We start from the raw sequence: 26,814 nt of genomic DNA on the forward strand, positions 1-26,814 counted from the left end.
GGAAGTTTTTCTGTCTTTATCTCAGTGTCTATAGGGACAAATGGGATCGGATGTCAGGGGGGTAGTTTTTCTGTCTTTATCTCAGGGTCTATAGGGACAAATAAGATCTGATGTCAGGGGGGTAGTTTTTCTCTATTTATCTCAGTGTCTATAGGGACAAATGGGATCTGATGTCAGGGGGGTAATTTTTCTGTCTTTATCTCAGTGTCTATAGGGACAAATGCCTTAAGTCATATAAGTGATATGCAATGCCTTTGGAAAGTATTCAGACCCCTTGACTTTTTCCACATTTTGTTAGGTTGCAGCCTTATTCTAAAACTGATAAAATTGTTTTTTTTTCTCTCATCAATCTACACACAATACCCCATAATGACAAAGCAAAAACAGGTTTTTAAAAGGTTTGCTAATTTATTAAAAATAAATATGGAAATATAATATTTACACAATTTTTCAGACCCTTTACTCAGCACTTTGTTTTGCACCTTTTGGCAGCGATTACGGCCTCGAGTCTTCTTCGGTATGACGCTACAAGCTCGGCACACCTGTATTTGTGGAGTTTCTTCAGATACTCTCAAGCTCTGTCAGGTTGGATGGGGAGCATCGCTGCACAGCTATTTTCAGGTTTCTCCAGAGATGTTCGATCAGGTTAAAGTCCAGGCTCTGACTGGGCCACTCAAGGACATTCAGAGACTTGTCCTGAAGCCACTCCTGCATTGTCTTGGCTGTGTGATTAGGGTCGTTGTCCTGTTGGAAGGTGAACTTTCACCCCAGTCTGAGGTCTTCAGAGCTCTGGAGCAGATTTTCATCAAGAATCTCTCTGTACTTTGCTCCATTCATCTTTGCCTCAATCCTGACTAGTCTCCCAGTCCCTGCCGCTGAAAAACATCCTCTCAGCATGATGCTGCCACCACCATGCTTCACTTTAGGGATGGTGCTAGGTTTCATCCAGACGTGCCGCTTGACATCCAGGCCAAAGTGTTCAACCTTGGTTTTATCAGACCAGAGAATCGTGTTTCTCATAAATAATAGTCTTTAGGTGCCTTTTGGCAAACTCCAAGCGGGCTGTCATGTGCCTTTTACTGAGGAGTGGCTTCCATCTGGCCACTCTACCATAAAGGCCTGATTGGTGGAGTGTTACAGAGATGGTTGTCCTTCGGGAAGTTTTTCCCATCTCCACAGAGGAACTCTAGAGCTCTGTCAGAGTGACCATCGGGTTCTTGGTCATCTCCCTGACCAAGGCCCTTCTCCCCCGATTGCTCAGTTTTGGCCGGGCGGACAGCTCTACGAAGAGTCTTGGTGTTCCAAACATCTTCCATTTAAGAATGATGGAGGCCACTTTGTTCTTGGGGACCTTCAATGCTGCAGAAATGTTTTGGTACCCTTCCTCAACAAAATCTTGTCTCGGAGCTCTACGGATAATTTCTTTGACCTTATGGCTTAGTTTTTGTTCTGACATGCATTGTCAACTGTGAGACCTTATATAGACAGGTGTGTGCCTTTCCTAATCATGTCCAATCAATTGAATGTACCCCAGGTGGACTCCAGTCCAATTGTGGAAACATCTCAAGGAGAATCAATGGAAACAGGATGCACCTGAGCTCAATTTCGAGTCTCATAGCAAAGAGTCTGAATACTTATCTAAATAAGGTACTTGTGTTTTTATGTTTCAATACATTTGCAAATATTTCGAAAAACTTGTTTTCTCTTTGTCATTATGGGGTATTTTGTGTTGATTGTTGAGGATTTTTTTTTTTAAATCAATTTTAGAAAAAGTATGGAAAAAGTCAAGGGGTCTGAATACTTTCCGAAGGCACTGTAATGGTGGGACAAAAAGTTGAGCAAATGTTGCCAATCGAGATGACGGGAGGGAAGTTAAGAGCCTGGATGAAAGAGATAGAGAGAGAAGGATGGGAAGAGAGGGAGGCGGAGGACGATTTATGAGGTGTGGCTGTTAGCAAGGGGAAGCGGTCAGGAGGGGCGGGGGGGTGGGGGGGGGGGTTAGGCCCTAATCAGGCAGCATAGGGTGGGCAAACTGGCACAAACACTCATCATTTATCGGGGAAGAAGTGTTCTGCTCCATTCTCTTGGTTCAGCAACTCAGGACAGATGCCACAGCACAGAAGGAAGTGTGCACACGCAAATGCACATGAAAATACACACACACACAAACTGGGATTAAAATGGATTGATTTGTCATTTTTTTGTCAACGATCTACACATAAAATACTCTGACAAAGTGGAAGAAAAAGTATATATTTTCTTTATTAATGGAAAATAAAACACAAATATATTTTTATTAGATAAGTATTTAGCCCCCTGAGTTGATACATGTTAGAATTACGTTTGGCAGCGGTTACAGCTGTACGTTTTTCTGGGTAAATCTTGTAAGAGCTTTCAAACCTGGATTGTACAATATTTGCCCGTTATTCTTTAAAAAATGATTCAAGCTCTGTCAAGTAGCTTGTTGATCATTGCTAGACATCCATTTTCAAGTCTTGGCATACATTTTCAAGCCGATTTAAGTCAAAACTGTAACTAGGCCACTCAGGAACATTCCATGTTGTCTTGGTAAGTAACTCCAATGGCCTTGTGTTATAGGTTATTATCCTGCTGAAAGATGTATTTCTCTAACAGTGTCTGTTGGAAAGCAAACTGAACCATGTTTTCCGCTTGGATTTTGCCTGTGCTTAGCTTTATTCCTTTTCTTTTTATCCTAAAAAACTCCATAGTCCTTGCCGATGACAAGCATACCCATAACATGGACTGATGGACAGAGAGATGGCGCCGGAGAAGAAGGCTGACGTTTTACGTGTTCCTGACCAATTGTGTTTTTTTGTTTGTGTTTTTGCGTTGTTTGTTACTTATTTTTTTAACTTATTTTGTACATAATGTTGCTGCTACCATCGCTTATGACCGAAAATATCTTCTGGACATCAGAACTGCGATTACCCACCACAAACTGTCAGAATCATTTTCTTCCTTTAACGAGTTTGACGAGCCCGACGTCAATGCCATACTGCTTTCCCGGGATCAGGCCCAGATCCCTGTCATTTGCGTGAAGAGAAGGCGGAGAAAAAGGGGCCGGAGGGCTGTCATCTGAGAATTCGTAGGTGATCGAATAAACTCCGACTGCCATCCATTCTGCTAGCAAATGTGCAATCTTTATAAAATAAAATCGATGACCTACGCGGAAGATTAAACTACCAACGGGACATTCAAAACTGTAATATCTTATGCTTCACAGAGTCGTGGCTGAATGACGACATTATCAACATACAGCTGGCTGGTTATATGCTGTATCTGCAGGATAGAACTGTGGCGTCTGTTAAGACAAGGGGCGATGGACTATGTATTTTTGTAAATAACAGCTGTTGCAAGATATATAAGGAAGTCTCAAGGTTTTGCTCGCCTGAGATAGAGTATCTCATCATAAGCTGTGGACCACACTATCTACCTAGAGTTTTCATCTGTTTTTTTCATAGCTGTCTACATACCACCACAGACTGATGCTGGCATTAAGACTGCACTGAATGAGCTGTATTCTGCCATAAGCAAACAGGAAAACGCTCACCCAGAGGCAGTGCTCCTAATGACCGGGGACTTTAACGCAGGGAAATGTAATCCATATTACCACATTTCTATCAGCATGTTAAATGTGCAACCAGAGGGAAAAGAAACTCTGAACCACGTTTACTCCACACAGAGACAGGTACAAAGCTCTCCCTCGCCCTCCATTTGGCAAATCTGACCCTAATTCTATCCTCCTGAATCCTGCTGACAAGCAAAAATTAAATCAGGAAGCACCAGTGACTCTATCAATGAAAAGTGGTCAGATGAAGCAGATACTAACTTGCAGGACTGTGTTGCCAGCACAGACTGGAATATGTTCCGGTATTCCTTTGATGGCATTGAGGAGTATACCACATAAGTCACCGGCTTCATCAATAGGTGCATCTATGACGTTGTCCCCACAGTGACCGTGCGTACATACCCCAACCAGAAGCCATGGATTACAGGGAACATTCGCGCTGAGCTAAAGGCCAGAGCTGGCGCTTTCAAGGAGCGGGACTCTAACCCGGAAGCTTGTAAGAAATCCCACAATGCCCTCTGACGAACCATCAAACAGGCAAAGCGTCAATACAGGATTAAGATGAAATCGTATTACACCGGCTCTCTCGCTTGTCCGATGTGGCAGGGCTTGCAAACCATTACAGACTACAAAGGAAAGCACAGCTGAGAGAAGCCCAGTGACACAAGCCTACCAGACGAGCTAAATTACTTCTATGCTCACTTCGAGGCAAATGACACTGAAAAATGCATGAGAGCACCTGCTGTTCCAGAAGACTCTGTGATCACACTCTCTACAGCCGATGTGAGTAAGACCTTTAAACAGGTCAACATTCACAAGGCTGCAGGGCCAGACAGATTACCAGGATGTGTACTGTGAGCATACGCTGACCAACTGGCAAGTGTCTTCACTGACATTTTCAACCTCTCCCTGTCCGAGTCTGTAATACCAACATGTTTTAAGCAGACCACCACAGTTCCTGTGCCCAAGAACACTATGGTAACCTGCCTAAATGACTACTGACCCGTAGCGCTCACGTCTGTAGCCGTGAAGTGCTTTGAAAGGCTGGTCATGGCTCACATCAACACCATTATTCCAGAAACCCTAGACCCACTCCAATTTGCATACCGCCCTAACAGATACACATATGATGCAATCACTATTGCACTCCACACTTCGCTTTCCCACCTGAACAAAAGGAACACCTATAGGAGAATGCTATTCATTGACTACAGCTCAGCGTTTAGCTCATCAATAAGCTAAGGACCCTGGGACTAAACACCTCCCTCTGCAACTGGATCCTAGACTTCCTGATGGGCCGCCCTCAGGTGGTAAGGGTAGGTAACAACACATCCGCCACGCTGATCCTCAACACAGGGGACCCTCAGTGATGCGTGCTCAGTCCCTTCCTGTACTCCCTGTTCACTCCTGACTGCACGGCCAGGCATGACTCCAACACCATCATTAAGTTTGCCAATGACACAACAGTGGTAGGCCTGAACAACGATGAGACAGCCTATAGGGAGGAGGTCAGAGACCTGGCCGTGTGGTGCCAGGACAACAACCTCTCCCTCAACGTGATCAAGACAAAGGAGATGTTTGTGGACTACAGGAAAAAGAGGACAGAGCACGCCCCCATTCTCATCGACTGGGCTGCAGTGGAGCAGGTTGAGAGCTTCAAGTTCCTTGGTGTCCACATCACCAACAAACTAACATGGTCCAAGCACACCAAGACAGTCATGACGAGGGCACGACAAAACCTATTCCACCTCAGGAGACTGAAAAGATTTGGCATAGGTCCTCAGATCCTCAAAAGGTTACGATAATCGATAATTTCAAGTAGCATTTTTCTACGGCTGGCCATGCTTTCCACCTGGCTACCGCTACCCCGGCCAACATCTCAGCACCCCCTGCTGCAACTTGCCCAAGCCCCCCCCCCCGCTTCTCCTTCACCCAAATCCAGACAGCTGATGTTCTGAAAGAGCTACAAATCAGCTGGGCTAGACAATCTGGACCCTCTCTTTTTGAAATTATCTGGCCGAAATTGTTGCAATCCCTATGACTAAACTATTCAAACTCTCTTTCATATCGTCTGAGATCCTCAAAGATTGGAAACCTGCCGCGGTCATCCCCTTCTTCAAAGGGGTAGACACTCTAGACTCAAACTGTTATAGACCTATATCCATCCTGCCCTGCCTTTCTAAAATCTTCGAAGGCCAACTTAATAAACAAATCACCGACCATTTCAAATCCCACCGTACCTTCTCCACTATGCAATATGGTTTCCGAGCTGGTCATGGGTGCACCTCAGCCAAGCTCAAGGTCCTAAACCATATCATAACCGCCATTGATAAAAGATAGTACTGTGCAGCCGTCTTCATCGACATGGCCAAGGCTTTCGACTCTGTCAATCACCGCATTCTTATCGGCAGACTCAATAGCCTTGGCTTCTCAAATGACTGCCTCGCCTGGTTCACCAACTACTTCTCAGACAGACTTCAGTGTGTTAAATCTGAGGACCTGTTGTCCGGACCTCTTGCAATCTCTATGGGGGTGCCACAGGGTTCAATTCTCGGGCCGACTCTTTTCTCTGTATATTTTAATGATGTCGCTCTTGCTGCTGGTGATTCTCTGATCCACCTCTACGCAGACGACACCATTCTGTATATATCTGGCCCTTCTTTGGACACTGTGTTCTAAAAAAACTCCAAACGAGCTTCAATGCCATATAACACTCGTTCCGTGGCCTCCAACTGCTCTTAAATACTAGTAAAACTAAGTGCATGCTCTTCAACCGATTCCTGCCCGATCCCTCCTGCCCGACTAGCATCACTACTCTGGACGGTTCTGACCTAGAATATGTGGACAGCTACAAATACCTAGATGTCTGGTTAGACTGTAAACTCTCCTTCCAGACTCACATTAAGCATCTCCAATCCAAAACTAAATCTAGAATCGGCTTCCTATTTCGCAACAAAGCCTCCTTCACGTATGCTGCCAAACATACCCTCGAAATACTGACTATCCTACCGATCCTTGACTTCGGTGATGTAATTTACAAAATAGCCCTCAACAGTCTACTCAGCAAATTGTATGTAGTCTATCACAGTGCCATCCGTTTTATCACCAAAGCCCCATATACTACCCACCACAGCAACCTGTATGCTCTCGTTGGCTGGCCCTCACTACATATCCGTTGCCAAACCCACTGGCTCCAGGTCATCTGTAAGTCTTTGCTAGGTAAAGCCCCGCCTTATCTCAGCTCACTGGTCACCATAGCAACACCCACCCGTTTCTCGCGCTCCAGCAGGTATTTTGCGCTGGTCATCCCAAACGCCAAATTCTCTTAGGCCGCCTTTCATTCCAGTTCTCTGCTGCCAATGACTCAAACGAATTGCAAAAAACTCTGAAGCTGGAGTCTTATATCTCCCTCTCTTAAGCTTCAGCTGTCAGAGCAGCTTACCGATCACTGTACCTGTACACAGCCGTTCTGTAAATAGCACAGCTGACTACCTCATCCCCATATTATTACTTACCCTCTTACTCCCCAGTATCTCTACTTGCACATCATCATCTGCACATCTATCACTCCAGTATTAATACTAAATTGTAATTATTTTCACCTCTATGGCCTATTTATTGCCTACCTCCCTACTCTTCTACATTTGCACACACTGTACATAGATCTTTCTATTTTTTGTTTTATTTTGTGTTATTGACTGCACGTTTGTTAATGTGTAAGTCTGTGTTGTTGTTTTTGTCGCACTGCTTTGCTTTATCTTGGCCAGGTCTCAGTTGTAAATGAGAACTTCTTCTCAACTGGCCTACCTGGTTAAATAAAGGTGAAATAATAGAAATAAAAATTGACTCTGTACCGGTACCCCCCTGTATATAGTCTCGCTATTGTTATTTTACTGCTGCTCTTTAATTACTTGTTACTTTTATTTCTTATTAATATTTTTTTTTAAACTGCATTGTTGGTTAAGGGCTCATAAGTAAGCATTTCACTGTACCTGTTGTATTCGGCGTATGTGACTAATACAATTTGATTTGATGATGCAGCCACCACCATGCTTGAATATAAGAAGATTGGTACAGTACTCAGTGACGTGTTGTGTTGTATTTTCACCAAACATAACACTTTGTATTCAGGACAAAAAGTGTATTTATTTGCCAATTCTCTTGCTATTTTACTTCAGTGCCTTATTGAAAACAGGATGGATGTTTTGGAATATTTGTATTCTGTACAGACTTCCTTCTTTTCACTCTGTCATTTAGCTTAGTATTGTGGAGTAACTACAATGTTGTTGATCCGTCCACAGTTGTATCATATTACAGCCATATAACTCTGTAAGTCGTTTAAAATTACCATTGGCCTAATGGTGAAATCCCTGAGCGGTTTCCTTCCTCTCCGTCAACTGAGTTAGGAAGGATGCCTGTACTTTGTAATGACTGGGTGTATTGATACACCATCCAAAGTGCAATTAATAACTTCACCATGCTCAAAGGGATAAAAGGGATACTTTTTTTTACCCGTCTATCAATAGGTGCCCCCCTTGGTGAGGCAATGAAAAACCTACCTGGTCTTTTTTGTTGAATCTGCGCTTGAAATTCACTGTTCGACTGAGAGACCTTACAGATAATTTTGTGTGGGGTACAGAGATAAGGTAGTCATTCAAAAATCATGGTAAACACCATTATGTACACAGAGTTAGTCTATGCAATTTGTTATGCACAATTTTCCTCCAGAACTTATTTAGGCTTGCCATAACAAAGGGTTTGTGTAAGTGGGAGACGGGATATATACCTGTATGTGTGTGTTTTATGTGTTCTTTTACAGGAGACACACTGTAGACATACACAAATATATGCTGTAGACGTACTGTAGACATACTGTAGACATACACACAGACATACTGTAGACATACTGTAGACATACTGTAGATATACTGTAGATATATTGTTGACATACACAAAGACATACTGTACACCTACTGTATACATACACAAAGACATATTGTAGATATATTGTAGACATACACAAATACATACTGTTGACATACTGTAGATATACTGTAGACATACACACAGACATACTGTAGATATATTGTTGACATACACAAAGACATACTGTAGACATACTGTAGATATATTGTAAATATACTGTAGACATACTGTAAACATACTGTAGACATACTGTACTGCAGACATACACAAACATATACTCATAACAATGAACTATTTCTCTCAATATGGAGCATTACATAGTGCACATTAATATAATTCCTTTTTCATGTGCCTGTTTGTGCTGTTGTCTGTTGAATGCCTCCCTGTTTTGAATCAGAGAATATGTCTCCTGGCTGACCATGAGACAGCAATCTCCGCTGTTACCCATAATGCTTTCTCATCACAGATACTGCATTGTTGCATTTGCTTTGTTAATAAATAACTTTACTCTCTCTCTATTCATTCTCCTCAAAAATGTCACGGCAGGAGATGACATAAGTGCAACATTAACTTTTTGCTCATAAAGAGGAAAGATTTTCAGTTTCCAATCTCAAATGAAGAGAAGGAATTTCCTTGCGTCATTGGGTCTAGTTCATGCTGTGGAGGCTCCTCAAGCTTGCACGCGCACAGAGATAAAATATATATCCCCTTTCTTAGAAAACAAGTTTTTCTAGAGATATAATAATAGTGAGCTACACTTTAAAGATTCAGGCGGCCTCTTAATAAGCTCCCCTTCTCTTCTGTGGCCCTAAAAGCAACCAGGGAAATGGTACAAGCCAGAGCCGCAGGGGCTAGCGGTACTGCTGCAAATTTATTCACCTTTCTGGCATAATTGAATTTTTCCTGTTATATTCCAGAGGGGTGGGGGTTAGAAATTAGAAGGCAAAAATACTTTAAAAAGATTCATCCTTCTCCCATTCTTTGGGGATCTTTTATTTCCTATTAGTTTTTTTAACCTTCTTCATTTGATAAATAATTGAGTTGAATATTTGTGGAGTATAGATTCACAGATGGCTCTTTTTCACCCTGTCTTTGTAATATTTCTGTATTTTTTTCTATGTTTAATGTTTATCAAGTGTTGTCTTATCTGTTTGTTGCTATGGCTTGAAGTTATTTAAAGGATTCAGTTTCTTCTTTTTTATTGTGAGGTCAGTCAGGAAAAGGCCATGTGTATGTTTTTTCCTTTTTGAGTTTATATTTAATGAGCATTGTTCTGTAGCTGTATGCGTGTACATGTGTGAGTGTGCGTGTGTGTGTGCATATGTTTGTATGTGCATGCCTAAGAGAGGAAGAGAGAGGCTGGGAATACAATAAAAGTAGAACAAAAGACAGCAAGAGAAAAGTAAACACATTTTGATCCCAGCAGTGTAGGGCTTGAAACCAAGAGAGCAGGGGTGGGTGACAATGGTCCTCAGGGGGTGTGGTGTCTGCTGGTGTCTGCAATGTCTGCAGTGTCTGGTGTTTGCTGATGTCTGCTGGTGTCTGCTAGTGTATGCAGTGTCTGCTGGTGTCTGCTGGTGTCTGCTAGTGTCTGCTGGTGTCTGCTGGTGTCTGCTAGTGTCTGCTGGTGTCTGCTGGTGTATGCAGTGTCTGCTGGTGTCTGCTGGTGTCTGTTAGTGTCTGCTGGTGTGTGCTGGTGTCTGCTGGTGACTGCTGATTTCTTCTGGTGTCTGCTGGTGTCTTCTACTGTCTGTTGGTGTCTGCTAGTCTCTACTGGTGTCTGCAGTGTCTGCTGGTGTCTTCTGGTCTCTACTGGGGTCTGCAGTGCTGCTGGTGTGTTCTGGTGTCTGCTGGTGTGTTCTGGTGTCTGCTGGTGTCTTCTGGGGCCTGCAGTGTCTGCTGGTGTCTAATGGTGTCTGCAGTGCTGCTGGTGTCTTCTGGTGCATGCAGTGTCTGTTGTTGTCTGAAGTGTCTGCTGGTGTTTGCAATGTCTGATGTCTGCTGGTGTCTGATATGTCTGATGTTGTCTGCTGGTGTCTGATATCTGCTGGTGTCTCCAGTGTTTGCAGTGTCTGCTGGTGTCTTCTGTATCTGCTGGTGTCTGAAGTGTCTGCGGGTGTCTTCTGGTGTCTGCAGAGTGTGCTGGTGTCTGCTGGTGTCTGCCGTGTCTGGTGTCTGCTGATGTCTGCTGGTGTCTGCTAGTGTCTGCTGGTGTTTGCTGGTGTCTGCAGTGTCTGCTGTTGTCTGCTGTAGTCTGCTAGTGTCTGCTGGTGTCTGCAGTGTCTGTTAGTGTCTGCAGTTGTCTGCTGGTGTCTGCAGTGTCTGCTGTTGTCTGCTGGTCTCTGCTGGTGTCTCCACTGTTTGCTGGTGTCTGCTGTATCTGCTGGTGTCTACAGTGTCTGCTGGTGTCTGCTGTTGTCTGCTGGTGTCTTCTGGTGTCTACAATGTCTGCTGGTGTCTACAGTGTATGATGGTGTCTGCTGTTGTCTGCTGGTGTCTACAGTGTCTGCTGGTGTCAGCTGTTGTCTACTGGTGTCTTCTGGTGTCTACAGTGTCTGCTGGTGTCTACAGTGTCTGCTGGTGTCTTCTGGTGTCTACAGTGTCTGCTGTTGTCTGCTGGTGTCTGAAGTGTCTGCTGGTGTCTAAAGTGTCTGCTGGTGTCTGCTGGTGTCTCCAGTGTGTGCAGTGTTTGCTGGTGTCTGCTGTTGTCTGAAGTGTCTGCTGCTGTCTTCTGGTGTCTGAGGTGTCTGCTGCTGTCTTCTGGTGTCTACAGTGTCTGCTGCTGTCTTCTGGTGTCTGAAGTGTCTGCTGCTGTCTTCTGGTGTCTGAAGTGTCTGCTGCTGTCTGCAGTGTCTGCTGGTGTCTGCAGAGTCTTCTGGTGTCTGAAGTATCTGCTTGTGTCTGGAGTGTCTGCTGGTGTCTGCAGTGTCTGATGTCTGCTGGTGTTTGCTGGTGTCTTTATTGTCTGCTGGTGTCTGCTGGTGTTTGTTCTCTCACTTAACCAGTGACCGATGTAAACTTGGGAAAACAGAGCAATCAGAGACCTAGGAAAGGTGATCAATTAAGCAGAATCTGCAGCCCCTGATTGTCAGAAAAATATTCAACTCAATTATTTATAGAATGAAGACGGTTAAAAAAAACAAAGAAGAGAAAAAAAGACCTCCGTTTGGCAAAAGCCTTCACATGAAATATTTCAGTTCTTGAATTTCTACCCAGGCTGTGATTCCATCAAAGGCGCATTCAACACTGATTAAATTCCAGGGTTGAAAGACTATGAGGATTTGGTTGGTACTTTTGCTCCAAAATACATAAACGGTGCTCTCTATGAAATACATTAAGAGGAAGTTAAATAACTGAAATATTTAATGTGAAGGCTCTTGCCACATGCAGGTTGGCATTTATTAGGATGACACGTACTGAAGGCAGCTCTGCAGGTAGTCACTAGCTGGCACAGCCACAAAGTCATACAATCTGATTTTAAACCTAACCTTAACTCTAACCTTAACCACACTGCTAACTTTGTGCCTAACCCTAACCTTAAATTAAAACCTACCCCCCCTACATTTTCACAATGTATAGCCAATTTTGACTTTGACACTGGAAATTGCTCAGTGCTGCCTCCAGGAAAATACTCATTCCTATAAATGTCAACCTTCTCACCAAACTAATCCATAAGCAAAGGAAATTGGTAGTGTATTAGTTTGTCATGTTGTGGATTGTAGTCATTCACATTGACTCCTAGCACCATAGCATTGATTGGGGGGGTAGCCATTGATTTGTAAGGAAGTGGATTCTAATGCTTTGACAGATATCAAGCAATTTTTGATGGAGTAGGAGATGCACGCACGCACGCACACACACACACACACACACACGCACACACATGCGCACACACACACGCACACACACACGCACACACACACGTGCACATACACACTTGCGCACACACACACACACACGTGCGCGCACACACATGTGCGCACGCACACACACACACAAATGCAATAATGATAGGGTGGCCTAGTGGTTAGAGCAGGTCGCCTAGTGGTTAGAGCTTTGGGCCAATAACCGGAAGGTTGCTGGATTGAATCCCAAAGCTGAAAAGGTAAAAATGTGTCGTTCTGCCCCTGAGCAAGGCAGTCACTGTTTCCCGGGCGCTGTAGACGTTGATTATGGCAGCCCCCTGCATCTCTCTGATTCAGAGGAGTTGGGTTAAATGCAGATACATTTCAGTTGAATACATTCAGTTGGACAACTGACTAGGTGTTCCCCCTTTCCCTGTAATTTTCTATATATGCACCCCACATGCCCAATGAGTGAGCATGGTATGTCCAAAAGACTGTTGTTTCCATACATTATAATGTTCCTCTTTATGAAGGAATACGTGCTAGTCTATTAGCAACAGATCAACATATTGTAAAAATCCTCTTTCACAGCCTTTGAAAAACGTGTTTTGTGGCTTCACCACCCAAGCATTGGAAGCCAAATGTAATCGTCAGAGGGCTCGTCAAACTGAACATTTTCACTAGTTTTTCTTCTTTCATCACTCAGGGACTTGAGACAAGCCAAGATAACCTCATAGATTGCCGCAAGCGATTACATTTCTGTTATTTCGCCAAGGCTACATGCTCATATTGACTCGTTCCCCCTTCATTGGTTAGACACCAAGGACTTAGTAGGAAATGGATTTGGATCAGGGCGACTGGGACTAATTTTAAACGTCAGTCAATAAATTGATGTCACAGCCGGCGCAACGCAGAACGGATTAAACAAGCACCTAGGAGTATATAGAGCACCCAAAATTCTATCAAGCAAAGGCAGCAGGTGCAGCAAAAAAAATAAAATATTATTTTGTAATGTGTTGTTTTGTTCCTACCTCAAGAAAAGGTGTCATGAAATAAATGACTGTTAGATTTGCGTGCCAACGGTTGGGGTTTTCATTTGCCAAACCCTCGATTGTGTGATTGTAATATGTGGACAGAGCATATCGCCAGAATGGGATTTGAAGGATGTAAGGTGTTGTCGGCCATTTTGGCTATAGAATGTTACATGTCAGATACAGTGACAAGGCCAGGTAATAGTGGCTCCTGTATTTATTTAAAATAAAAAGTATACCTTGTTTCTAATTCCTTAAGAGTCTATTGATGCACCCGTGCATCAATTTAAGTAACATAATAAAAACATCCCCAGCAAAATCTGTCAGTTTAAGCTAGAGATATAATTTTTGTTGTTGTGTGGGCTGCCTCTCAATCCACCACATTCGCATCTGTGGTGGAAAGTGACAAAGCTACAAAGGTGTTGCTATTATGGTGTTAAACTATTATGACACTCACGAACAGAATGGTGTTCTCCGTTTTGCTTTACAACCCATACAAGTGTCACAGGATTCATCTGAAGTCGGTAACGCTGATGTGCCAACTTGTCTGACCACGCTACAGAAAGGGGAGTCTTTCACGAACACGATGTTGTTCTCTGTTTTTCTCTACGAGGTAGTTTTGAAATAAAAAATATAAGGGTTTAAATATGTGTAATTATATATATATATATATATATATATATATATATATATATATATATATATATATATATTTCCTAAGCTTTCTTATATCTCCTAGATATAGGACAGACACTTCAAAACCTTATTCCTTATCATTCAATTTTTTATTGTCTTTTTTGCAATTTCTGAATGCGTTATTCAATGTTTCTATGGGTTATAGTAGTAAAGGCCAGATTCAATATTTTATCAAATATTTATTTTTATTTTTGTGGGATACCTAAAGGGGTCCCTAAAATTCTAAATCAAATACTAAATGATCCATAGTATGACCATCTTAAAACCGGCTTAGACTTTTAGAGGTTATTTGCAAACCTATTCTGTTCTCTCTTTTTCCTTGCTAAAAGTTATTTCCTCCTTTCCTCAGGCCTCCATCTTCTCCTCATCTCCTCTCTTTCCTAGTCTACTTTCACCCCCTTCCCGTCTATCTTCCCTTCTCTCTCTCCACTATCCACTTTCCAAGCAGCGTGTCGATTAATTAATAGCCGGCTAATTTAATTTCCCAAAAAGTTTAAGCATGAATAAAGACTGACAAGGCAAAGTTCTAATCTGCCCAAAGTTTAATTAGACTCAGCAAGGTTTTCATAGAAGCAGACGGGGTCAGAGTGGAAACAGTGGCATGGGTAGGGAACCGGGAAAGGGAAGAAGGAAGAGAGGGAGGGTATGATACAGTGGAAGGAAAGGGAGAGAAGACTGTGGCAAGTTAGTTGGTCTGTAATGACCTATTGGACGGGGGAAGTTAGTCACCGTGTCCATGTATACGTCAATGTTATTCTCAGAGGCAACCCAGAACATATCCCAGTCCGCGTGATCAAAACCACCTTGAAGCATGGATTCCGATTGGTCAGACCAGTGTTGAATAGACCTTAGCACAGGTACTTCCTGTTTTGAGTTTCTGCCTATAGGAAGGGAGGAGCAGAATGGAGTCGTGATCTGATTTGCCGAAGGGAGGGCGGAGGAGGGCCTTGTAGCCATTCTGGAAAGGAGAGGGGCAATGTTTGAGAGTTTTTTAAGCACGAGTACTACAGGCAATGTGTTGATAGAACTTTGGAAGCATTTTCCTCAAATTTGCTTTGTTAAAATCCCCAGCTACAATACATGTGGTCTCAGGATATTGATTTCCAGTGTAGTTCCTTGAGGGCAGTCGTGGTATCGGCTTAAGGGGGAATATACACGGCTGTGACTGTAACCAAAGAGAATTCTCTTGGGAGGTAATACGGTCAGCATTTGATTGTGAGGTATTCTAGGTTGGGTGAACAAAAGGACTTGAGTTCCTGTACGTTATCACAATCACACCATGAGTAGTTAATCATGAAACATGCACCACCACCTTTCTTCTTCCCAGAGAGTTCTTTATTCCTGTCTGCGCGATGCACTGAGAACCCAGCTAGCTGTATGGACAGGGACAGTATATCCGCAGAGAGACATAATTCAGTGAAACAGGAGATCCTTGCCCTGAGCTCATCTACTTTATTGTCCAGTGACTGAACATTAGCGAGTAATATACTCTGAAGCAGTGGATGTTGTGCACACCTCCTGAGTCAAACTAGAAGTCCACTCCGAATACCTCTTCTCCGCTGGCAGCATCTTGGAACAGCCTCTGGGATCATTTCAATTGCCCTGGGGGGTACGAACAAAGGATCCAATTCGGGAAAGTTTTATTTCTGGTAGTAATGCTGGTGAGTAACTGCCGCTCTGATATCCCCCAAATGTTGGCTGTATGCAATAACACAAACAATGTTCTGGACTAATAATGTAAGAAATAACACACACAAAAACAAAATACTGCAAAGTTGCTTAGGAGCTAAAAACAGAGCTTCCATGTCTGTCGGCGCCATGTAGTTGTGTGTATGTGCTTGCATGGTTATATGTGAGTGCGTGCATGCTGGTATATATGTGTGCTATCATTTGAATAGGGATGGGCCCTAAACATAGACTTTTATTGAACAAAGTTGCTGGCTCCCTTGTTCCCTCTTTAAACCGTAAAGGACACATTTGGACTTCAAGGTAATTAAACATATTACAATTTTGTAAAGAAAAAGGCATAGTTTCTCTATGTACATTGGATCGAACCAAGGTGAGCTGAATGGAGTTGAGGATAGGAATTTCCTTGTTAGCATATCTCACAGAAAGAGGGGGAGCCCAATATGTCTCCTTTCTTTACTCTGGTCGACAGCGTAAAATGTCAGATACTCATCTGGAAATTATTTCCATTTTATTATGCCGACATCTTCCAGAGCAGGGACTTTGGAATCTAATTAGTTTGGACAGAGAAGTGGGACCGAGGCAGACGAGTGTGTATGGAGCGCTGTGAGGAGGAGACTTCTCTTGGGGCCCTCGTAGATGGCTTGAGAGGGTCCCGGGGGTTAACTGGAACTCTGGAAATGAAGATAAGGCTCTTAGATGAAGGTTCAGCAGGAACAATCTTCTCTATTAAAGACAGTTGAATATGGAGTTCCCTTGATAACATGCCAGCTGGGCCTTATCGACACAGAAGAGTGTGTGTGTGTGTGTGTGTGTGTGTGTGTGTGTGTGTGTGTGTGTGTGTGTGTGTGTGTGTGTGTGTGTGTGTGTGTGTGTGTGTGTGTGTGTGTGTGTGTGTGTGTGTGTGTGTGTGTGTGTGTGTGTGTGTGTGTGTGTGTGTGTGTGTCTCAGTGTGTGCGTGTGTGTGTGCACTAAGAAGGTATGGAGTAATCTTAGAGGAAGTTTCTAAAACAGGGGTTCAATTACTCCTCCAAAACGGATGATTTCAACACAATGTTCACTGACAACACTGCTGGTTACTTGACACCGAAGCTCATATTATCTTTCATGAAGTGAGTTTTAAATTAGGACTGACGACCTCCATGTTTAATAGTGGAAGGTCTTATTAGAGAAGCCTTCAATGATCTTAGCTTCCCTAAGTATACCAGGGACCCTTACTACCCTTTCTCACCCCGCCCAACCATTTCCTCCCACCACGCCGGCCAATTAGTACAACCTCAAACAAAAGCCAATTAATTCCTGCTTTTGATTATGAGCAACATGACCCTCTGGGCCTTCACTAAATTGTCTGATTAGCGTTTCTCGAACGTAGGGGCATGATCTGATTGGTCTTCTCTTTTTTTTTTTTTTTTTACTATTCCTTAAATATCTCAGGCTGTAGAAATGAATACTACTCTGGGATTAGGTGACGTTTCCCCTAGGTACAGGTCTAGGATTAGATTCCCCTCCCCAATCCTAACCTTAACCATTAGCGGGGAAAATGCAAAACTGACCCGAGATCAGCATCTAGGCCACCTGTTGAAGAGAGGCTGAAATAAAATAATTTTGAAAACAACCAAAACTGCATTGATTTTCTGGCATATATCTAGCTACACAAACAGTATTTTCCCAAGTGCCTTGCTTTGCATGAGAAATGGGTAAGCATTATGAAGCCCAAAAATCCGCCATAGTGTGAGATTTTGGAGAAATGCACACAGTCACTACTCAGCATTCTCCAAACCTAGCTAAGGATGCGAAAGCATATACCCTCCTCCCCCCCAAAAGTAAGGAAAAGCCCACTGTAGCTCCTTTAATACAGGGGCAATGAATTTCAATTATGCATGAAGCAGAGGCAGTTTGGGAAATAATCGCTTCCCCCAGAGAACTGAACAGCCTGTTCCCCCCTCCTATCTCGCCCCGCAGTATCAAATAATAATCTAATGTCACGCACAGAAGAAAGGTTACTTTCTGCATACGCATTGATATTTCCGCTCGGGGATGCTGACCTTTTTCCATTAAGCTGTGATTTTTTAAATGTGACACAGCCGTAGCAGAGGCGGTGTCTGTGTGTTATATTAACATTCATTATGCCATTTGTTCTATGTGAAAAAGCAGTAGTGGTGTTGTTGACTCCACCTTAATTGACTGCGCGACATAATTCCCTTTTAGTCAACCTTGAGCGTGTTTTTCTTAAAATATCCTTAATCTTGTTTCACACTCAACACCCACTATCTGGTATGTGGTTGCATCTCTGTTAAACATATTGTTGCATCTCTGTTAAACATCAAATTAGGCAATGTTCTTGGCAGTTTTTGCACTGTGACTCTGAATATTAGATTCTTATCTAGTGTATTATGAGTTTTCTTATTTAAGTATTATGAGTTGTCTTGTGAAACTAAAACAACGAATTGCTTACTGAACCTCCCTGTTCACCCACGACTGCGTGGCCCCGCACGACTCCAACACCATCATTAAGTTTGCTGACGACACGATGGTGGTAGGCCTGATCACCGACGACAATGAGACAGCCTATCGGAAGGTCAGAGACTTGGCAGTGTGGTGCCAGGACAACAACCTCTCCCTCAACGTCAGTGAGACAAATGAGCTGATCTTGGACTACAGGAAACGGAGTGCCGAGCAAGCCCCCATTTACATCGACGGGGCTGTAGTAGAGCAGGTCGAGAGCTTCACGTTCCTCAGTGTTCACATCACAAAGGATCTATCATGACACAACAACACCTCTCCCCCATCAGGAGGATGAAAAGACTTGGCATGGGCCCTCAGATCCTCAAAAAGTTCTACAGCTGCACCATTGAGAGCATCTTGACTGGCTGCATCACCGATTGGTATGGCAGCTGCTTGACATCAACCGCTACAAAAGGTAGTGCGTACGGCCTAGTACATCACCGGGGACGAGCTCCCTGTCATCTAGGACCTCTATACCAGAGGTCAGAGGAAGGCTCAAATAATTGTCAGACTCCAGCCAGCCAAGTCATAGACTATTAAATAGTTAACCAAATAGCTACCCCAACACTTTTTTTCACAAATGCTGCTGCTATCCTGTTGCCTAGACACTTTATCCTTACCTATATGTACATACTGTATCTAACTCAACTGCCTCGTACCCCTGCACATCAACTCTGTACTGGTACCCCGTGTATATAGCCAAGTTATCATTACTCATTTTGTATTTATTATTACTTTTATTATTACGTGTTATTACTTTTCTATTATTTCTCAATTTTCTTTCCCTCTGCATTTTTGGGAAGGGCCCATAAGTAAGTATTTCACTGTTAGTCTATGAAGCATGTGACAAATGCAATTTTATTTTATTAGATTTTATTTGAATAGTTCTATGCTGGATTGGTTAAACACAGGATGTTGATGGATTAGTCCACACCGGTTGGCTCTGTTGTCCCGTTTCACAAACATGATATGTTCTGTCCTTTCTTTTCATTGCTATCCTTCATAATAAGATGATCACTTTATGAAACTGATTATAAATGTTTTTTCTGCTATCACATGTGCTCATCTAACTCTACTGTCCAAGACTGATCCTCTTTAGTGTGTGTCCTCCTCATTTGCTGTCTTATACTAACTCCGATACCCTTTTTGTCTGCAGATCTCAGGCCTCTGCCTGATGTGGCCATGACTGGGAATTGCACCCATGAGTGTACCGAGTTCGGCCACTCCGACGCCTGCTGGATGCCTGGACAGCCCTCCCCCAATCGTAAGAGCTCCACCAAGAACGCCCCCAAGCTCTCCACCTTCGTGCCTTACCTGGAGAGTGAGGGGCAGGACCACCTCATGGCTAACGGCAGCCCCAAGCCCATGGCAGAAGAGCGTGGGAGTGGTGGAGGTGGCAGCGGAGGCTCCAAGGTGGCTAACATCCGCTTCCTTCCCCCTTACAGCAGTGCCTTCTCCGGGGGCAGCGACTCCGGCAAAGGCTGCGAGGAGATCCCCCTGAGCCAGGCAGCCGAGTACCACTCTGCCACCACACCCACCAACCAGGGCTCCAAGAGAGAGATTTACCTGTGAGGGCGATGATGTGGCCACCACCCCACCACCTTCACCCTTACCCGTATGCCCACTGTTCCTGACCCCATGCCCCCAAGCCTACCCCCTCACTGCCCCTGTGCCTAGCTGCTATGTCGTCTGAGAAGTGCCATAGCACCACCACCACCCTCCTTTTTATAACCACCTCCCACCGTATGAGGCTTTAGAATCCACAAAACCTCCTATTAATTAAATAAAGAGTACAAATCAGTCAAAGCCAAACGAAGAAGATACTTGGCGAGTGCAAATGCTACTGAGAGAATGTAAACTACACTATCATTTAAACATTGTGATAACTTAATTGGAGACTATTTAGTTATGGTTGCGTGTTCAAGTTATTTTTTTTGACGATGGATTTCGGTTGGAGTTCCGTTGGAACTGAAAACAACGAGGGTAGAAAAGTGTTCTTGTAAAATAGACACATGAATACACAGTGATAGGTCATCTATTTTAGGTGTTCTTTCGGTTTTTCTGTTTTGTTTCCTTTTTTTAGAAGTGAGTGTCAGTCTCAACTCTGGGACCTCAAATTAATAAGCAATAAGGCACAGGGGGTTGTAGGATATGGCCAATATACCATGGCTAAGGACTGTTATTTGCACGACGCACCGCGGAGTGCCTGGATACAACCATTAGCCGTGGTATATTGGCCATATACCACAAACCCCTGAGGTGCCTTATTGCTATTATAAACTGGTTACTAAAGTAATTAGAGCAGTACAATAAATGTACCCATGGTATACGGTCTCATATACCACAGCTGTCAGCCAATCAGCATTCAGGGCTGGAACCACCCAGTTTATAATTAGAATTAGAGCGGTGTTTCTCTTGCCTGACTACCCAAACTCCTTGCTCCGGCAAAATGCTACACCACACCCACGGATGTTAGTTTCTTCTCCGCAATGAGTCATGATCCGAGTATCTTGCGCAACGATTTCTAGAAGAGGAAATAAACATTCTAGCCATTCTGATTGGTCCCAGAGACCAATGGGTTGGGACAGAGCCAGAACACGTGGGTAAAGCGGCAGTTTGAAAATTCGTCATTGGCTTTGATACTCTGATTGGTTAGAGATGATCCAATCACTGATTACTTTGTTTTGTACACCACCCCTCATTTTAGTCGACACCACAAACAACTTCAATGATGGCAGTCTCAGACTGAAGTATGTAGCGAACTATAGAGCAGCGGAAGAATTCAGTTTGAGTCATCAGGCAAGTCCTGCTCCTACTCAAGAGGACACAGCTGACTGATCATTTTGCCAACCTTTGCTCAACATAAGACATTAAAGTCCTCAACACATTTTTCACAGCCAAGAGGTCTTTATCAATGTACAGAGCTGTAAATACAATGGACATGAGTTTAAGCATTTTATTCAATTTTTTTCCTTTGGCTGTAAAGAGCTTCAATAAGAGCTGTACCTTTTTGAGTCATTGTTGTTAAGATCTCACAGTGATGTGGAACCTTTGTTGGTTGGTTGTGTTATCCATGATGCACCGGTGGACAATACCAAGTGTAACACTGGCAGGATTTATAACCTGTGACACATCACTGAACATGTGAAGCTACAGTACAAATGTGTGACTTTGTATTCCTCATCTTTACTATGATCTTGGACAAAAGAAAAACACTTGAGAAAAAAAATGGTGCTGGTGTTAAATGTGTTGGCTGAAGGGGATGTCAATGTCTACTGCTGTGCATTTTCAATCCCTTGCCACCCAAATCTCAAACTCCTTGATTGAGGTCTCACCGAAGGATCAATTCACACCAGGTATCCAGTTGGAGAGCAACAAGAAACAGCTTGCTTTTATTAAGGTGTATCGTTCCATGGTGCACGAACTCCATAACTCTAACTCCCATATATTGCAATCTCTAGTTTCTAAGTTTGGCAATTTAGTAGTCATCTTTGTGAAAACTGATGGTATTTATCACCTGCTGTTCCAAGTCAGCTCCCCACTGTAGCACGTCTGTTAGAGACCTGCTGTGGGTGAGGTAAAGGCTGTCCTGGTCCTGTGGTGTGACAGTGGTAGTAGTTGTAGAGTTGGGGAGGATTCACAGCTCTCCTATACACTAGCGCGCTAACCCCGCTAACCCCGCCATGCAGAGGCATTGCTCTAATTGAACCTGGAGGCATCGTTCATTAGCAGTGATCATTTCCACATCTCAAAACCGAGCAGGGTGTCCTGGCGGTTTGGAAGTTAATTTGGAGTCTCATAATAATAACTGCTGACAGTAATGGGGATTTCACCTGTGGCAATGAGCATCAGCCATGATTGGACTAATGAAAACGCATTGAGGAGAAAAAAGAGAGCGTGAAAAAGACCTCCAGACTACTAACACTACAGCTGGAGCTCTCGCACAACATAAACACCACCGCAGGACACACTCAAAGAGACATTGTTGTTGTTATGGCTTGCTAGAATACAAAACATGATTCAGGTGTGGTCATTTAAGGGTCATGACATCAAAAAGCTAAGGTCACAAGGTCAGGCTAGTATGTGTATCTTATGTTCCTGTATCTGACCGTAGACTGCATTTTTTTTAATGCATTTCTAGTGTGCTTTGAATTACAGTTCACATTCTACAAGTCCATGGCTGACTTGATTGTGCGTGCTTCAATGCATACCATGATATAAATGTGACTAAATGGTTAATCATTGTAAATAATGTATCATTTAAAAATCTCAGTCATAGGTCTATCATGGTGACAATCAATCCCTGTGACCTTTGAAAAAGCGTGTATTTTATTTAAAGCCACATAATAAAGGGATAGGCTACATGAACAAATAAGGCACGAAAGGAACGGTGGACAGCATTGAATCTGTTTTGAATCTGTTTGAAATCAACTGTATTTCAGTTCTACTGGGCTATGTCAACATTGTACAATATATTACATTAATTAATGAATACAATTTTCATCATCACTCATTCTAATGAACACAAAGTAATGTTCAACCAAATCTTCCCAATGACTACTCCACAGGAAGGTCCATACACAGTAACAGAAGGATCTTGGACCTCAAGTAACTGTTCATTCAAAGTATATCTCAACATTGATTTCATGTCCTTGTTTGATAATTTATAGATCAAACACTGGTCCGATATTAAGTCACTGGTTTCCCCTGTGGTGTTCCTTCACAGCAAACAAGCAATTTTTTTCTCTCTGACAGGGCCTCTAGTCCCCTGGTTCTTCCTGACAGGGCCTCTAGTCCCCTGGTTCTCTCTGACAGGGCCTCTAGTCCCCTGGTTCTCCCTGACAGGGCCTCTAGTCCCCTGGTTCTCCCCGACAGGGCCTCTAGTCCCCTGGTTCTCTGACAGGGCTAGCCCCGTTCTCCCTGACAGGCCTCTAGTCCCCTGGTTCTCCCTGACAGGGCCTCTAGTCCCCTGGTTCTCCCCGACAGGGCCTCTAGTCCCCTGGTTCTCCCTGACAGGGCCTCTAGTCCCCTGGTTCTCCCCGACAGGGCCTCTAGTCCCCTGGTTCTCCCTGACAGGGCCTCTAGTCCCCTGGTTCTCCCTGACAGGGCCTCTAGTCCCCTGGTAACCTCCCTTGCCCACCCATGGACTGATCAGGACCTCCAGCGCCGGAGGGATAGACTCTAAGCCCTTCTGAGCTCCATCTTCTGAGTTGACATAGCTGATATACAGAGGGCTGAAGGAGAAGAGGGCTGAGGGGGAGGAGGGGGAGGGGGAGGAGGGGTCCTTGAACAACAAATGGGGAGGGAGATGGAGATAGAGATGGAGTGAGAGTAAATGATTTGTGAAGGGGGTAGGTCATGTGGCACCAATTAACCCCAGCTTTTTGTGGTGGTGTGGAGAAGCTGACCTTTGAAATGCAATGCTATTTGCTTTCCTTTAACCTTTGAGGCTCAATGTGAACACAGGGTGAAATTTGAGAGGGGATGAGGAGAGCATGTGTGTGTGTGTGTGTGTGTGTGTGTGTGTGTGTGTGTGTGTGTGTGTGTGTGTGTGTGTGTGTGTGTGTGTGCACACGCTTGTATGTAGCACACAGGTGTTTTTTCTGTATTTGTAGCTTTAGAGGTGCTGCCTGCATACTGTAAAAAGATGGCTCCACCTAAGCTCTATGGACTCTTCTGACAGTCTCACAAACTCTCACTCTCTCCAAGGGGAATCACCTGGAGTTTATCCCTAGAGAGGAGCTGTCACAGATACTGGCAGGAGAAGACTGTGTGCGTGTGTGCGCGTGCATGCGTACGAGAGAGTGTGCACGTGTGTCTAGCACCACTGCAGCAGCATCCTATTTTATGCTGAGGCAAAGCATGCCTATGTTGATTTGGTTGGTTTATTGCTTTGTGTGTGCATTTTATTCAATTGTATTCCTTAATTCATGAAGCATGTAGAACTCTTTACCTCAACGGATCGGCTTATACAGTAACTGGTCCGTGAAACATGGAATGCAGTCAGTGCAGATAGGCGTAACATGGATGACAAGGGATATTATTTGGCACACCTTTTTCACATCCCTTTTGTGTTTTTGTGCTCAGTACTTTTCAAATCCTCATCATGATGATAATTCCACCTGGTTTGCTTTTAAGAGACAATTTTACAGATTCAGAGAATTGGGTGTGCTCATAAATATGGTTGGATATTAATTATAGTGAATAGAAAATGGAATGTAGATCAGTACTCGTAATGTTATCAAGGGATTCCCTTGTTGGTCTATATATCTTGATTCCTAAGTATTCATTAAAGCAACCTAGAATGAGTTTAGAGTGCTAATTGAAATCACTTTGCTTTCCAGTGTGTGACGTTTAGGTGTGTGTTTTGAAAATGGCTCAGTCAATGGTATGTGGAGTGACATTGAGCACTCATTTATAGGACCCAACCATTATAATGACATCACTGGGGTGGGCAGTTCAATTCGAAGCCCACCTCCAAGGTCTATCAATTATGTTAAAGCTCCAATCACATCACATTATGGTGTCAAATCATACCAGCAGAACAAACAAGACACAGTTAATCAAGGTGCAAATATCAACTGGGGCTGGTCAAAGACATAGGTAGGTGCTGGTTGTTCCTGATGAGGAGATTTAGTAGAGCATGAAAAAGCCAATTTTATAAATATATACATTTTTGTTGTTGTCAACGTTGTTTTATTAATAGAATAAAAACAACACAGCTATAAACATATACATATAAATGGTATTTGCTATTTTTACCAGAGGCATTGGATTTTTGGCTTTGTAAAATATGTCCTGCATTTCCACAAGGCAGACTGTGTTCTACGTTTCCTGTTTCCCTTAATGATGGGTGCTTAATGACAGCATAACTCTAACATACTCACAATACAATGAAACACACAAAACGCTATGACATGGAAACGTAACTGTCATAACTTTGAATAAAAAAATCACAAAATCAGTTAAAGGAACTGAAACAAAGCAGATGACAGCTTATTGAGAAAATAGTTCATTTTGAAACAATCTCACTTTGTGCCATGTAGAGTTATTCAGTTATTGGGTTCCTCATTCCTTTCTTACCCCAAAAGCTGAAGAAAGTGAAACTCGCTCCCCTCTAGGTAACTAGCCCCAAAAGGTCGGGCGAGCTTTCTAAACGAGAAGAAGAAAACAGGAATAAACAGCTGCCGCTAAATTATGTCTTTATAGAAAGTCAAACTTTGTAGCCTAATTGTTGGTTATATACAATATATATAGGAAACATGCTTGTGATGCCTTGTTTTCTGGTACAGTTTTATGTACATGCAAGTGTAGCTTTTTTAAAAATTAAGAAAAAAAACATTGTGAAATCCAGCGACAAGTCTAAATTGTAAGATATTTTTCCCATTAGGGTATGTTAGGGTGTGAGTGGTCAGGTTTGTGCAGAAATGGTGAGGATGCTGATTCTGTCTAAAACCTCTTCTGTAACTACTCACTGGCTTTACGGCTTTTTACACTGTTTCATTTTTATTTTTATTTTATCTTTATTGCAAATAGTGGCTTTGAGGAAATCTGGTTCTATGTTTGTTTTTAGCCTAATTAGTTTTATTATGTTAAGATCAGTATCTGCATGTTTGAACAATAAATGTGGTCTTTTATTTTTGCTGAGCAAATCAAAGAAACAATATCTTGTAATTATCCTTCCTTATAGCTTTACAATAAAATACATTCAATAAAAATGTGTCTGCCTTTTTTTGCAGTTCTGTATGTATGAGTATTGTCTGGAATGAATACATTCACATCATTACCATGCATTGTATTCAAAGAAATTCAAAACTTGTTCAATCATAACATCTAATTATAGATCATGATCTTCAGTGTAGATGTGGTCATTGTAGAGGATATACACTGAGTGCACCAAATAACTTCCTAATATTGAGTTTGCCCTCAGAACAGCCTCAATTTATCAGGGCATGAACTCTACAAGGTGTCAAAAGTGTTCCACTGGGATGCTGGCCCATATTGACTCCAATGCTTCCCACTGTTGTGTCAAGTTGGCTGGATGTCCTTTGGGTGGTGGAACATTCATAATACACATGGGAAACTGTTGTGCATGAAAAACCCAGCAGCATTGCAGTTCATGACACACTCAAACCGGTGTGCCTGGCACGTACTACCATACCTCGTTCAAAAGCACTTAGATCTTTTATCTTGCCCATTCATCTTCTAAATGGCACACATACACAATCCTTGTCTCAAGGCTTAAAAATCCTTATTTAACCTGTCTCCTCCTTTTCATCTATGCTGATTGAAGTGGATTTAAGAGGTGACATCAATAAGGGATCATAGCTTTCACCTGGTCAATCTATGTCATGGAAAGAGCAAGTGTTCCTATTGTTTTGAACACTTTAACACTTCAATTTATGCAACAGATGTAGGATCTTAATTTGAGCCAGTTTGCTACTGCAGGAAAATAATCCTGCAGCAACAGGAAATGTGCATTATAATTAACGGGCATTTTTTTAGGGGTTGATACATTTTTTGTAAGGGAAAATCA

At 43.0% G+C, this 26,814-nt stretch overlaps 1 protein-coding gene across 2 annotated transcripts in view; it reads left to right on the forward strand.

Annotated features, from left to right (window-relative positions):
• The window catches only part of LOC106604502 (protocadherin-1), a 383,892-nt gene extending 357,896 nt beyond the window's left edge, over positions 1 to 25,996 (forward strand). For both annotated transcript variants that reach the window (XM_014199169.2, XM_014199168.2), the window contains exon 5: positions 19,435 to 25,996. In XM_014199169.2, the coding sequence (XP_014054644.1) occupies positions 19,435 to 19,850 (416 nt within the window). In that variant the 3' untranslated portion in view covers positions 19,851 to 25,996. The remainder of the gene's footprint in view (positions 1 to 19,434) is intronic.
• The last annotated feature ends 818 nt before the right edge of the window (positions 25,997 to 26,814 follow it).

Source organism: Salmo salar, chromosome ssa05, assembly GCF_905237065.1.
Source record: "Salmo salar chromosome ssa05, Ssal_v3.1, whole genome shotgun sequence".
Lineage (NCBI taxonomy): Eukaryota > Metazoa > Chordata > Actinopteri > Salmoniformes > Salmonidae > Salmo > Salmo salar.